General features: G+C 42.2%; 1 protein-coding gene across 1 annotated transcript in view; it reads right to left on the bottom strand.

Annotated features, from left to right (window-relative positions):
- The window catches only part of LOC145351657 (testican-1-like), a 363,693-nt gene that overhangs the window by 12,029 nt on the left and 337,093 nt on the right, over window positions 1-14,571 (bottom strand). Inside the window, exons 10-11 of the mRNA XM_080201217.1 lie at window positions 8,530-8,751; window positions 1,640-1,702 (exon numbers count right to left, since the gene is read on the bottom strand). Of these exons, the coding sequence (XP_080057343.1) occupies window positions 1,640-1,702; window positions 8,530-8,751 (285 nt within the window). The remainder of the gene's footprint in view (window positions 1-1,639; window positions 1,703-8,529; window positions 8,752-14,571) is intronic.

Below are 14,571 nucleotides of genomic sequence, written 5' to 3'. Positions count from 1 at the left end.
AACCCATGCAGACACGGGGAGAATATGCAAACTCCACACAGACAGTGACCCAAGCTGGGAATTGAACCCAGGTCCCTGGTGCTGTGAGACAGCAGTGCTAACCGCAGTGCCACTGTGCTGCCCCATCATATATGGGAGTCAAAATGCATTTAAATTATATGTAGATACACAATACTTTTATTGTGCGTTTCTAATTACATAGCAATATGTCATGCGTAGTGCTAATTACTTTGATTTAGTGTTGTTGAATGCTGAGTAGCACAGTGGCACAGTGGTTCACACTTCTGCCTCATAGCGCCAGGACCCCGCTTCAGCTCCAGCCTCAGGTGACTGTCAGCGTGGAGTTTGCACATTCTCCCCATGTCTGTGGGGGTTTCATCCGGGTGGCCCGATTTCCTCCCACACTCCGATGTGCGGATTAGGTGGATTGGCCATGGTAAATTGCCCCTTGGTGTCCTATGATGTGCAGGTTAGGGGATTTAGTGGGGTAAATATGTGGGGTTACAGGGATAGGGCCTGGGTAATATGCTGTGTTGGAAAGTTGATGCAGACTCGATGGGCGCAATGGCCTCCATTTGCACTGTAGGGATTCTGTGATTTCATTCTATGATTATCCATCACAAATGTGAAATTTCTCTATTTGATCTGCCATGATAAAAAATGATCAACCATGATTAAAGTTAATGTTGCAGCAGCTCAAAGGGCTGAATGGCGTACTCCTGCTTCTGTTTTCTATGTTTCTATGAGCCCCTATCCTCCTGTCCACTGTCCTTCCCATCTTTATCTCCCATGTTTTTTGTTCATCTTCTAGATGATTCTTCAGCTTGAACGTCAAACCCAATCCACTACCTACCCTGTCTATCCATTTGATGGTACGTCCTTATTGATGAGTGAATATGCCTGTTTGTGTGAGGGCCCAGGGGCAAGAGGAGAATCCAGAAATAGAGGGAAATACATGGCATGCTCAACCATTTGTAATTCCCAGTCATCTGCAGGATTTTTAAATGTTCACATTCTCACATCTTGAACAGAGGCAGAAGGATTGCATGAGAGTATTGTGAAGTTGGAAGAAAGCTGAACAAGACAATCGTGAAGTATTAATTCCCATAACTGGGTGGTTCCAGTATTGATGCTTTTATTGTTCATTTCATTCCATGCAGCAATAACAAAGTTTGAAATTATTGCTGTATGTTCATAGAATCATAGAACCATAGAGTCCCTACAGTGCAGAAGGCGGCCATTTGGCCCATCGAGCCTGCACCAACAATAATCCCACCCAGCCTCTATCTCCAAGACCCCACATATTTAACCTCCGAATCCCCCTGACACTAAGGGGCAATTTAGCATTACTAAACAACCTAACTTACACATCTTTGGAGCTTGGGAGGAAGCCAGACCAAACCCACGCAGACACGGGGAGAACTGGCATACTCCACACAGACAATGACCCGAGGCGGGAATCGAACCTGGCTCCCTGGCGTTATGAGGCAGCAGCGCTAACCACTTTTCTTCCCTTTTGAGAATACATTCAGCTTACCTCACCTTAAAGAATCAGATTTATTTATTTGTTTATACATTTTTAAATCACTGAACAGTAATTAATCAGAACATATAGTCTTCATCATTTCCCAATGCTTACCTAAAAGATGTTTCCCCCTGGTTTGCCGTTGAATCTTATTCATTTCAGCTTGGCATGGAAGACCTGAAATAGAATTTAGTAAATAGTAGATCCCAATCAGCCAGGGATGATACGTTCAATGATCGACCGATGTATAAACATTGCTGCTTCCATTTTATACTTGAGATTCAGAAAGCTGCGATTTTTCACACAAAGCAGAGGACAGCATTCAATTAAAATGCTTAAAGAAGCAAATTACATTTTTTGACAAATCTCAATACTTGCAGAAAGGTCAATGGATGTGTTATGGTGGCAGATGTTACCTTTCCTGAAAATTTGCATAAAGTCATAAATCATTGGGAGTAAAGTTATCTTCTCGTACAGTTTGAATCCAAGCATTTCAAATCAACTGCCAGTGTCCATTATGAAGCTTTGGTTGCACAGCCTGCTCTCTCATGATGGGCTAGTTGAACTCTCATTGTTATGATGGTTAGAAGTAGAATTTAGGTGGTGCTTGATAACTCATTAATCAAAGTTAGATTTGTCAAACAAAAGTGGAAACAATCACGGCCAACATATTAGCCCTTGGCTACCTTAAGCAACTGTGCAACCTGACCATAGTTCAGTCTAGATACATTAGCAACTCTGACAATAAACAAAGGCTTTCACATTGTGTAGCTAATTCCTGCACCAGCTAGAACAACGGATGGGATTTTTCAGCCCTGATATCGGAAGCACTGTCGCAGTTGAGACTGGAAATTTTGCAGAGCCATTAAAACATTCCTCCCAAAGCTTGTAATAAACAATGTGGATTTTGCACTATTTGTCCAGGATTTGGGACACCCCAATCTTGATGTAATTTTTCGCTCTATAGTACAACTATATCGCTTTTGCTCAAATGTGCATGTTGGGTAGTATTTTAGAACAAATATTAGGAAAACTATTTTAGGAAAAAGCCACTATAAAAATTGATTCCCTCCACCACTGACACACAGTGGCAACTACGTGTGCCGTCTACAAGATGCACTGTAGCAATTCACCAAGGCTGCTTCGATAGCACTTTCCAAACCCATGCCTTAGATGGACAAGGGCAGCAGATGAATGGGAATGCCACTACCTGCGAGTTCCTCTTCAAGCTACATGCCATCGTGACTTGGAAATATGTCGCTGTTTCTTTACTGTTGCTGGGTCAAAATCCTGGAATTTCCTTTGTAATAGCACAGTGATGTACCTACCTACACCACATGGACTACGGTGGTTCAAGAAGGTGACTCACTATTATCTTCTCAAGAGCAATTAGGAATGGACAATGAATGCTGGCAACAAATTTAAGAAGTATAACTTCTACGTTTATTTCAATTACAAGTGCACAGATTAACATCCACACCTGCCTTGTGTTTTTTTCTCATTCACTTCCTATATCAACTCTGGCTCAGAGTCTCTGCATTGTACTTCACAGCCCCTGCTATAGGTTCACTGGAGGATTGGTAGAACTGAGTGATATTGTAGAGGACCATATACATAACATTGATGTCCCTTGACAGGGTTCTGCCAATCAACTGTGACGGGGCCCCTGCGGAAATTGTAGGCATCCGTTTCCCCCAGTTTCACTGCCTTCATTGCATCTTTTTTGCAGGCTCTAGTCCATGCCTTTCCCTTTTTTCTTTAGGCAATCGTTCCTGTCTGAACCAGTTGCCAGAGTCCTTGACTTTCCTCAGCATCTACTGTCACCCTCTCCTCTCAATATAAGGACTGCCTGTTCTCACCTTCCATCCCACTACCCACACCATGTGTCAGAAGATGTCTGCCGCCTGCATCTTAACTGAGGCACTTCCACATGCAACTGCGACAGTTGCAATCGCTGTCTATTCACCTCATCACATATAACCACCCAGAACCTTGGATACTGTGGGCGGGATTTCCCAGCCCCAACGACTGCCAGGATCGTCCAGTCCCACCAGAAGATGATGGACCTTTGGCTGGCCTGCTGCATCCCCCATGGCGGAGCCTGTTGTGATGGGACTGGAAAATCTCAGCCTGTGTGACAGCAACATACGCAGGCTCTTCCAATCTACTTTATTCAATGTATTGCCTACACTGTGATCACTTATACAGGGCGGAGATCAAATACAGATCAGCCAACTACTTCTCTAGTGACTTCCATTCTGCCTGCAAACATGAACCCTGATTGCGAGTTCCCATTCTCATTCTGACATTTCCTACGCTCTTCAACTAAGCTCAGTTTAGCTGCCAGAGTATTATTTCATTTATCTCCTGTCCATGCTGCCGTACTTTATTTTAGTAACTTCAAACATTAGGTATAACCTTGACTTTCTTTTCATCAAAGGATGTTGGTGATGTGGAGGGAATGCGTCGGCATCTGGGCTGGTGGCTTGGCTGCTTTGCCAGAACACGACCCCAGGTGCTGCATAGGGTGTGAGTCTCCTCCAATTATAGCACAACAGTGGACCAAAGAGACCACCCAACAATGGGACAGTACGAATGGCCGCAAATATGATGCACTGTCAACCATGTGTGCCTAGCAACGTATAGATGGACACCTTTGACATCCTTGGGAAAATGGAGCTGTGTGTCTGCGTGTGTGTCGGTATGTGTGTCTCCATATGTGTGTGTGTGTGTGTGTGTGTGTGTGTGTGTGTTTGTGTATCCACCTGGCATGCCTGGGCTCTAATGTCAAGTCTACGTTTTCATATTCATTCAACTTGTATTCACTTGGTTAATAGTCTGATGTCAAGTTTCTCAGGTACTATTTGTTACTATGGGGGGATTCTTACCAGAACATTGGTTCTGATGAGAAAAACAGTGTATTTCTCTCCAGAGAAACATGCTGCTTTTCTCTACAGATCTTATTAAACTGTCACAAAATGTTAAACTGTTTCATGCCATCATGTAGGAGGGCGGGGCCTCAACATGCTGGCAAAGCCCAGCTGCACTGAGACCAGGGAGCTATGTTTAAAGTCTCCAATCAATGCAAAAAGTAACCTCCGTCTCAAAGGCTTCCCCAAACCCAGCTCCACAGTCAGGACCGACATTCACTCTTCACCCCCACTGATTGGATCCGATATTTCTTTCCAAGCCCCCAAACAGCCATTGCTGGCATCGGCAGCTCCCACATCCACTCCCCCTCACCACCACCACATATAAATGAATCCCTCTCACCCATGAGACTTCCACTGGGGTTGCCCTGGCTCTGCCCCTTAGCACAGGTTGGCACTGTGTCAATGTCAACCTGTGCTAAGAGGCAGAGCCAAGGGGCATTGCCAGGCTACTGCCTGGGCATGTCCCCCTCTCCCAGGGACTACACTCATCACTACTCTCCCCCTGGGGGATCCCACAACAGGTTCACGTCTGGGTGAACCTATTGTAAACTTTGAAAATATGACATGGGCTCAATATCTGGTCAGGAATGTGGGGATGGTGGTGGGGAGGAATGTTTTGCACATCTTTATGGGCATGAATCTAATTCTGTCACTGGCAAGAGCCAGTGAAAATCCAGTGGCTTGTTCAGACGGTGAATGTGGGCCCTATGTGTATTTAAAAAGAGAAATATTACAATAATTACAGCTCGAGACTGAGTGATCATGACAGGAGTTCTCTGCAACTAACCACTGCGAGTGTAGAAAATATTACATGACTTGGTTAGCAGAGCTACATTTTACTGAAACAATAATAATTCAACAACAGATTCTGGTGAATGAATTATGTGCACAACCTAAGACAGACCTAAGGCACTTACACTATTATATCTTAATACCTTTCCGGTCTCATTGAATCAATGCACCTCAGCCTCCCTCTACCCAGATGTTTTGCTCTGGATCCATTTTTCACCTTTGATCATTTTCTCATTTCATCTCCAGCTGATTTATTGTGCCTCTGATGTCTTTATATACATCCCCTGGCTGTATCTGAGTTCACTCTCACTAGCCTCAAGTATCTTTAAGCTTTTCCTCTCCAAGTCTGATACCACGCTGTCCTGTAGTCTTTCACAACTCTGCGCCAGAATCCTGTGCAGGCAGCAACAGTCCTGCTATTGGAGCTGACCCACATTGACTGGCAGTGAGACCCAGGGACGCATGTTCCTGGTGGTTGTCAATTAATTGACCGCTGCCAGGGTAACTAATTAAGGATAGTGGCCCACCCCCTAGAGTCTGTGACCCAACCAGAGAATTTTCCTTCGGGAAAAAGATACAAAAGTCTTAAGTCACATTGCAACCAATTCAAGAACATAAGACATCGGAGCAGAATTAGATCACTCGGCCCATCGAGTCTGCTCCACCATTCAATCATGGCTGATTTTTTTTCTCATCCCCATTCTCCTGCCTTTTCCCCATAACCCCTGACCCCCTTATTAATCAAGGGTCTATCTGTCTCTGTCTTAAAGACACTCAGTGACCTGGCCTCCACAGCCTTCTGTGGCAAAGAGTTCCATAGATTCACCACTCTCTGGCTGAAGAAATTCCCCCCTCATTTCCGTTTTAAAGCATTGTCCCTTTAGCCTGAGGTTGTGCCCTCTGGTTCTGGTTTTTCCTACTAGTGGAAACATCCTCTATCCAGGCCTCGCAGCATCCTGTAAGTTTCAATGAGATTTCCCCTTGTCCTTCTAAACTCCAACGAGTACAGACAGAGTCCTCAACCTTCCTCAAGCTCTTCATTCCAGGGATCATTCTTGTGAACCTTCTCTGGATCTTTTCAAAGGCCAGCACATTCTTCCTTAGATTTGGGGCCCAATACAGCTCACAATACTCCAAGTGGGGTCTGACCAGAGCCTTATATAGCCTCAGAAATACATCCCTGCTCTTATACTCTAGCCCTTTCGTCATGAATGCTAACATCGCATTTGCCTTCCCAACTACCAAAAGAAGCTGCACATTAACCTTAAGAGAATCTTGAACACCCAAGGCTCTTTGTGTTTTTGATTTCCTAAGCATTTTCCCATTTAGAAAATAGTCTGTGTCTCCACTCTTCCTTCCAAAGTGCAAAACCTCACTTGTCCACATTGTATTCCATCTGCTACTTCTTTGCCCACTCACCTAACATGTCCAAATCCTTCTGCAGAACCCCCGCTTCCTCACTACTACTTGTCCCTCTACATATCTTTACATAACCTGCAAACTTATCAACAGTGCCTTCAGTTCCTTACTCCAAATTGTTAATGTATATTGTGAAAACCTGTGGTCCCAGCACTGACCCCTGAGGCACACCACTAGTCACTGGCTGCCATCCTAAAAAAAGACCCTTTTATCCACACTCTCTGCCTTCTGCCAGTCAGCCAATCCTCTATCCATGGGCACGTAACTTATTTAACAGACTCCTAACTGGCACCTTGTCAAAGGCTTTCTGAAAATCTAACTGGTTCTCCTTTATTTAACTTCCTTGTTACCTCCTCAAAGAATTCTAACAGATGTGTCAGACATGACCTCCCCTTGACAAAGCCGTGCTGACTCAGTCTTGCTTTATCATGCACTTCCAAGCTTTCTGTGATCTCATCTTTAATAATGGACTCTAAAATTTTGCCAATGACCGAAAGTCAGGCTAACCGGCCTATAACTTCCTGTCTGCTGCCTCCCTCCCTTTTTAAACAGTGGTGTTACATTTGCTACTTTCCAGTCCTCTGGTACCCTCCCTGCCTCCAGTGATTCCTGAAAGATCACCACCAATGCCTCCACAATTTCCTCAGCTGTCTCTTTTAGAACCCTGGGGTGTAGTCCACCTCGTCCAAGTGAGTTATCCACCTTCAGGCCTTACAGTTTCCCCAGAACCTTCTCCTTTCTGATGGCCACTACACTCACCTGTGCCCCTGACTCTCCTGGAGCTCTGGCATCCCACTGGTGTCTTCCACCATGAGGACTGATGCAAAGTAACTAGTCAGTTCCTATGCTAAGTTTGTTTCCGTTTTTCACTTCTCCAGCCTCTTTTTCCAATGGTCCGATGGCTATTTTTGCCTCTCTCTTACCTCTTATATATTGAAAACTCTTCCTACCTTCTTTGATATTACTAGCTAGCTTACACTCATATTTCATTTTCTCCCCCCTTATTGCTTTTTTAGTTGTCCTCTGCCCGCTTTTAAAGGCTTCCCAATCCTCTGGCTTCCCACTAATCCTTGCCGCTTTGTGTGCTTTTTCTTTTGCTTTTATACTGTCCTTGACTTCCCTCATCAGCCATAGATGCCTTGTCCTCCCCTTAGCATGTTTACAGCTTCCTCCCTGCTGCTATGAGACTTGTGAATGGACCTACCTTATATAAATCTGATCTTTCTCTATATCCTAGCTATGACTGTAACACTATATTCTGCCCATCTTTCCTTCTCCTCTATATACTCTATGAGTGGTATGCTTTGTCTGTCAAATGTGCATGAAACAATACTTTTCACCTTATCCCAATACACGTGACAATAATAATAAACCAATAAATCAAATCAATGTTTGCTTTGAATTAAATACAACAAACACCAACTATTACTGTGCCTTTCTCAAAGCCTACTAACCCAACAACTCAAGGAAAATATAATAGCAGAATAAAACTGCCTAACTAGAACTATGATGTGTAATGCAATATACCTTTTCATTGAGAAACAGAGTTAACATTTTGAATCCAATATAACTCTTCTTCAGAACTTCTTCTTTAGTTCCGAAGAAGAGTTACATTGGATTTGAACCATTAACTCTTGTTCCAGCCTGCGGAGATTTTGGCTTAAATTCAATGGATCCTTGAGCAGATTGCTAAATTTTCGTGGAAGAGGTCGGGAAATCCGGGCTCCTCTTTCTCTCTCCGCAGATGCTGCCAGACCTGTTGGGATTTTCTAGGTACCTTCCTTTTTTTTTCAATTTTAGATTTGCAGCATCCACGGGATTTTATTTGCATTTACTTTTGAGTTCTCTTTAAAAGCCTACCTCCTTGCCTCTGGAAACAGTAGCACCATTCGTTGTTTGAGAGCTTTCCGTCTTTAAACGTATCACAGGAGTTGAAAAGTGGCTTAATGCACTGCTCATACTTATCAAGATAAATAGTTCCCAGCTCAGATTGGTCCAGCAAAAGGTCATAGTTCATGTCCAGCTTGTTAAATATCCAGCCCAACGAATCCTTGCAGATTGGAAGAATGCTGGTGTCAAATCCTGTGAAAGATAACTCAATCAGATTTTGCGCAGAAAACTGATAAATGCTCAAAGTGGAGATGAAAGCCTGAATTCAGGACCAACATGAATAATACTCAGCAATGTTTCACCTTGACACAACAGAGTATAAAAGCATTGATGTACAAGATAAATTGGAATCCCAGTGAGTTAAAAAGCTCACAGCAGTCGTCAATCATTATTTAACCAAATATTTGCATATCTTCATTGCATAGTCAGATAAGATATTAATAAGATAAAATGTACTTTGCAACAGCTGTTACTTTAAGCAAGCAGTAATTCTGTAATGATAATAAATTCCTCCATTTACTTCGTTCTTGGGTGGCTATAAAATTCATCCTGTTTTTCAAAAAAACTTAAATTAATTAAATATTTCCCAGTTGATTATGGCTTATTAAAATATGGAGAATAACTTTGGGAAGTTGATATTATCCACACGTTTCTTTGCGCTAGCGAATTATAATAATAACATACAGTAAAGAGATATTAGCATTATACAGCGTTTACTTCAAATGCTTCAGCAGGACTTTACTCAGGTTTCTGAAACATGGGGGTAAGCTTTGCAATCCTGCCCGCTGCAGGATCGTCACGGGTGGGATGGACAATTTAGTGGGCCATTAAAAGGTCTGAGACTGGAAAATCCCCCTCGTGTTGATGTGATTCAGTTACAATATTAAGAAATTCAGAAAATTTCTACTATTTTGTGAAGTTGATCATGATAGGCTGTAGGTAGTTTACAAGTATATTACAGCAAGACATGAGTAGCATGGTGGTGCGGTGGTCCGCACAGCTGCCTCACAACACCAGGGACCTGGGTTCAATTCCTGGCTTGGGTCGCTGTCTGCGCGGAGTCTGCACATTCTCTCCGTACCTGCGTGTGTTTCCTCCGGGTGCTCCGGTTTTCTTCCACGGTCCAAAAGATGTGCTAGTTCGGTGCATTGGCTAAATTCTGCATTGGTGTACCCAAATAGGCACCAGAGCGTGGTGACTAGGGGATTTTCACAGTAATTTCACTGCAGTGTTACTGTAGGTCTACTTTTGGCACAAATAAAAACTTTAAATTTTTAATCTATAATAAATTAATTGCCACACAACAGTTCATAACAAGAAATGCAGGTGCCATTTCTGCAACATGTAACAGTAGAATGCAAAATTGTCATGAATTTTCTTGAACTGTTCTTCCAGAATTAACAAAATCATTTTGGAAATGTTCCCGGATTATTTTATGCCATTGTACAACTTTCAATCTAGTCTATAACTCAAAGAAATTATTCTTTACGTAGCTATCAAATCATTTTCTCAATTACAGTACACTAAAACTCAAATTTTCTGCTCCCTTCCACTTTAAATAATATACCACCAATCTTTGTGTCATCAGTAAACTTGAATGCATGGCTCTTTATTGTGTTATCTCACGAAAGAGTAAATATAGTGAACAGTTCCAGCACAAATACCTGTGGGACTCTACCAGTCACTTCCTTTTAACTAGAGTACACATCTATTTTCCTTGCTCTGTCTTCTACCATGTAGCCAATCTCCTAACCAAGTCAGTTGTTTACCTTCAATTCCTTGGGCTTTATTTTTTTAAACTAATTTTGTTTTATGAGGAGTCTGATAAAATGCCTCCTGGGAATCTATACGAACCACATTCATCGACTTTCCCTGGTTTAATATTTCAGTTACTTCCTCAAAAATTTCAATTAGATTTGTTTGAAATGTCCTACGGTTTACAAATCCATGTTGGTTCATTCTAATCAGCTCACATTTCTCGAAATGCTGACTCATTCTGTCCTTAATTATAGATTCCAATAACTTCCCCACAGCAGATGTTAGATTAACAGGTCAATAATTGCCTGCTTTCCCTCTTTCACCTTTATTAAATAATGGAATTACATTTGCAATTTTCAAATCTAAAGGGACAATTTCTGAATCCAGAGTGCTTCAGATGATTATAACTAAAACATCTGCACCTGTAAAGCATCTGTAACCTTCACGAAAGAACATGCATTGGTGCTGGACCATCAAATTTTAGGCACCCTTACTTAAAGTATCTCTTAAACATTCAGCCCAGGAGGCAGAGGTGAGATTGGTGTGTGTATGGTCAATTGGAGGCAAAAAAGAGGATTTGCTTATAGAGGCAGGAGGTATGGCTGAGGTATTAAATGAATATTATGCCTCTGCCTTTGTCAAGAAGATGTTGCCCAGATGTTGGTGAAGGAGAAAGTAATCCAGACAAAAAAGGGTTTAAATTTGATGATGAGGTGGAGATGCCAGCGTTGGACTGGGGTGGGCACAGTAAGAAGTCTCACAACACCGAGTTAAATTGGAAGCATGAGCTTTCAGAACACTGCTCCTTCATTAGGTGAGTCAACTGATGAAGGAGCAGCACTCCGAAAGTTTGTGATTCCAAATAAACCTGTTGGACTTTAACTTGGTGTTGTGTGACTTCATACTAAATTTCATAAGGCAGAAGGATTGGATAGGCTATCTTGACGTTGATAAGGCAGCAGGACCAGGTGACATACATCCAACAATAAAGAGAGTGCAAATTGCCCTAATACTGGCCATAATTTTACAGTCTTCCTTAGACTCAGAGGAGTGGAGAATTGCAAATGTTACACCTTTGTTCAAAGTGGCTATCAAGATAAGCTCAGCAACTTTAGACCAGTCAGCTTAACTTTGATGGTGGAGAAACTTCAAGAAACAATAATCCCGGACAAAATTAACAGTCGTATAGGCAAACGTTAGTTAATTCAGGGAAGCCAGCATGGACTGTTCAAGGAAAATCATGTTTAACTAACTGGCTTTGTGTTTTTTTCTGAAGAGAGGATTGATGAGGGTAATGCTTGATGTGGTGTATATAGACTTCCAAAAGGCAATTGTTACAATGCCACACAACAGGCTTGTGAGAAAAGTAATAGTTCACGGAATCAAAGTGACAGTAGCAATAATGTGGATATTGAACTGGCTGAGGGACAGGAAACAGCGAGTAGTGGTGAATGGATGTTTTTCAGGCTGAAGGAAGGTTTGTTGCGGAGTTTCCCTGGCTCAGTGTTGAGACCCTTGCTTTTCCTGATGTGTTTATTACTGTACTAGACCTTGGTGTACAGGGCACGATTTCAGAGTTTGTGGATGATACAAAATTTGGAAGCATTGGGAACCATGAGGATGATAGTGTAGAACTTCAAAAGGACACAGGAAAGTCTATGGAATGGGTGGTTAGGTGGCTGGTGAAGTTCAATGCAGAGAAATGTGATGTGATTCATTTTGATAGGAAGAACGTAGATACACAGTATAAAACAATGGGTACAATTCTAAAAGGGATGCAGGAGCTGAAGGTCTAAGATGTGAAGATGCATAAATTTCAGGACAGGATTAGAAAGTCGTTAATAGAGCATATAGTACAGTAAAATAAAACATATGACTCCAGGATGGTGTGTTGCCTCTCTGGTGCCAGGATTAGGGATGCCACTGAATGGCTGCAGGGCATTCTGAAGGGGGAGGGTGAATATTCAGAGGTTGTAGTTCACATTGGTAGCAATGACATCGGTAGAAAGCAGAATGAGGTCCTGCAGGGGAATGGGATACGGTGTGGAGGTAGAATAGAGGGTGATGCATAGCCAAATTTAAAGGAAAAATCTAGACAGCCAGAAGGCAGAGTGATTATAGACAAGTTAAGGCACAAAGGAGTATAAGACAAGGCTGAGATGGCATTTATTTTAATGCAAGGAGTTTTGCGAGTAAGGCAGATGAGTAGAGGGTGTGGATTAACACGTGGGAATATGATATTACTGCTGTAACAAAGACATGCTTGAGGGAGGAACAGAACTGGCAGCTTAATATTCTGGGGTGTAAAATCTTCAGGTGAGATGGGGGTGGGGTATAAAATAGGAGGAGGTGGTATCACAATATTGATCAAGGAGTCAATTACTGCAGTAAGGAGGGATGATACCTTAGAAGATTCATCAAATGAGACCTCAAGGGTAGAACTTAAAAACAAAAAGGGAGCAATCACATTGCTGGGAGTGTACTATAGGCCCCAGAACAGTCAGGGAGAGGTAGAAGGGCAGGTATGTAGGCAAATCTCTGAGAATTGTAAGAGCAATGGATTAATAATAGTAGGGGATTTCATCTTCCCCAACATTAACTTGGATTGACAAAGTGTGAAAAGCTTAGAGGGGCAAAATTCTTAAAATGCATCCAATAAAGCTTTTTATACCAATATGTATGAAGTCCCACAAGACAGGGGACAGTGCTGGGCCTAGTTTAAGGGAATGAAGCTGGGCAAGTGGTAGACGTTTCAGTGGGGGAGCATTTTGGTGACAGTGACCATAACTCAGTAGAATTTTAAGTCACTATGGAAAGGGACAAAGATGGGTCAGAAATAAAGGTTCTGAACTGGGGAGGGGGCCATTTTTTATAGGATAAGACAGGATCTGGCTGAAGTTAGCTCAGAGAAGTTACCTATAGGAAAACCTACATCAAAACAGTGGGATTCATTCAAAAAGGAAATAGAGAGTGTACAGGGCCAACATGTTCCATGAAAGTGAAGGGTGAGAGTAACAAATCCAAAGACCCTGGATGTCAAGGAATATCCAGGGTTGGATAATTAAAAAAAAGAGAGGATTATGGCAGCTACAGAGGGCTCAAAACAGCAGAAGCCGGGGGGTGGTGGGTGGGGAGGCGGTGGTAGGTTACTTAAAAAATAAATTAGGAGAATGAAGAGGGGACATTGGCTGGTAAAATAAAGGATAACCCAAAGGTGTTTTGTAAGTACATTAAGGACAGGAGAATGATTAGGGAAATAGGACCCAACAGGAAATAACGTGGCAATTTGTGTGTTGAACGGAAGATGTAGGTGAGGTTTTAAAAAAATATTTTACATCTGTGCTCACTATGGAGAAGGATGGTGTAGGTGTAGAAATCAAGGAAGGACATTGTGATTTACTTGAACAATTTAATATGGAGGAGGAGGAGGTATTAATGGTTTTAACCAGCGTAAAATTGGATAAATCCCCAGGCCCAGATGAGAAGTATCCCAGACTGCTATGTTTAAAGTTTATTTATTTATTTATTAAAGTTTACTTATTAGGCTTACATTAACACTGCAATGAAGTTACTGTGAAGGGGAGGCAAGGGAGGAAATTGCAGCGGCTCTGACAATAATATTCAAATCTTCTCTGACCACAGGAAAAGTTCTTTATCATTGATGCACAGCCAGCCGTTCAGACCAATGTGGAAGATATCTGCAGTGTAATGTTCACCAGTTGCACTGTTTCCACAGTGATAGACAACTGCAAAGAGCCTATAGGTTCATTGGACTTTGAAAATCTTTCTCTTCATACCAGGAGAACGGCGATCTTTGCAACTTCAAATGTGGAGTTGTGTGTTATTTTGTAAGATGTGGTTTTAAGTTTTTTTCTTATCGATGCGAGCCAGCTGTTCAGATCAATGTGGAAGACATCTGTAGTGTAATGTCCACCAGTTGTACTGTTTCCATGGTGACAGGAAAAGTACCAGAGGACTAAAGGACAGCTAATGCAGTACCATTATTCAAGAAGTGAGGTAGGGGAAAAAACAGGAAATTACAGGCCAGCAAGTCTAACTTCAGAGATAGGAACTGGAAAACTTCTGAGAGAAAATATTAATCTCCACTTGGGGCAGAAAGGATTAATCAAGGATAGTCAGCATGGTTTGTCAAAGCAAGATCATGTCTTACAGCTTTGATGGGCCTTTTCGAGCAGGTGTAGATGAGGGTAGTGCAGTTGATGTAGTCTACATGGACTTCAGTAAGGCTCTTGA

Source organism: Carcharhinus amblyrhynchos, chromosome 13 (assembly GCF_965287045.1).
Source record: "Carcharhinus amblyrhynchos chromosome 13, sCarAmb.v2.hapA, whole genome shotgun sequence".
In the NCBI taxonomy this organism is placed as follows: domain Eukaryota; kingdom Metazoa; phylum Chordata; class Chondrichthyes; order Carcharhiniformes; family Carcharhinidae; genus Carcharhinus; species Carcharhinus amblyrhynchos.
This window is presented reverse-complemented; position numbering and strand designations above follow the sequence as displayed.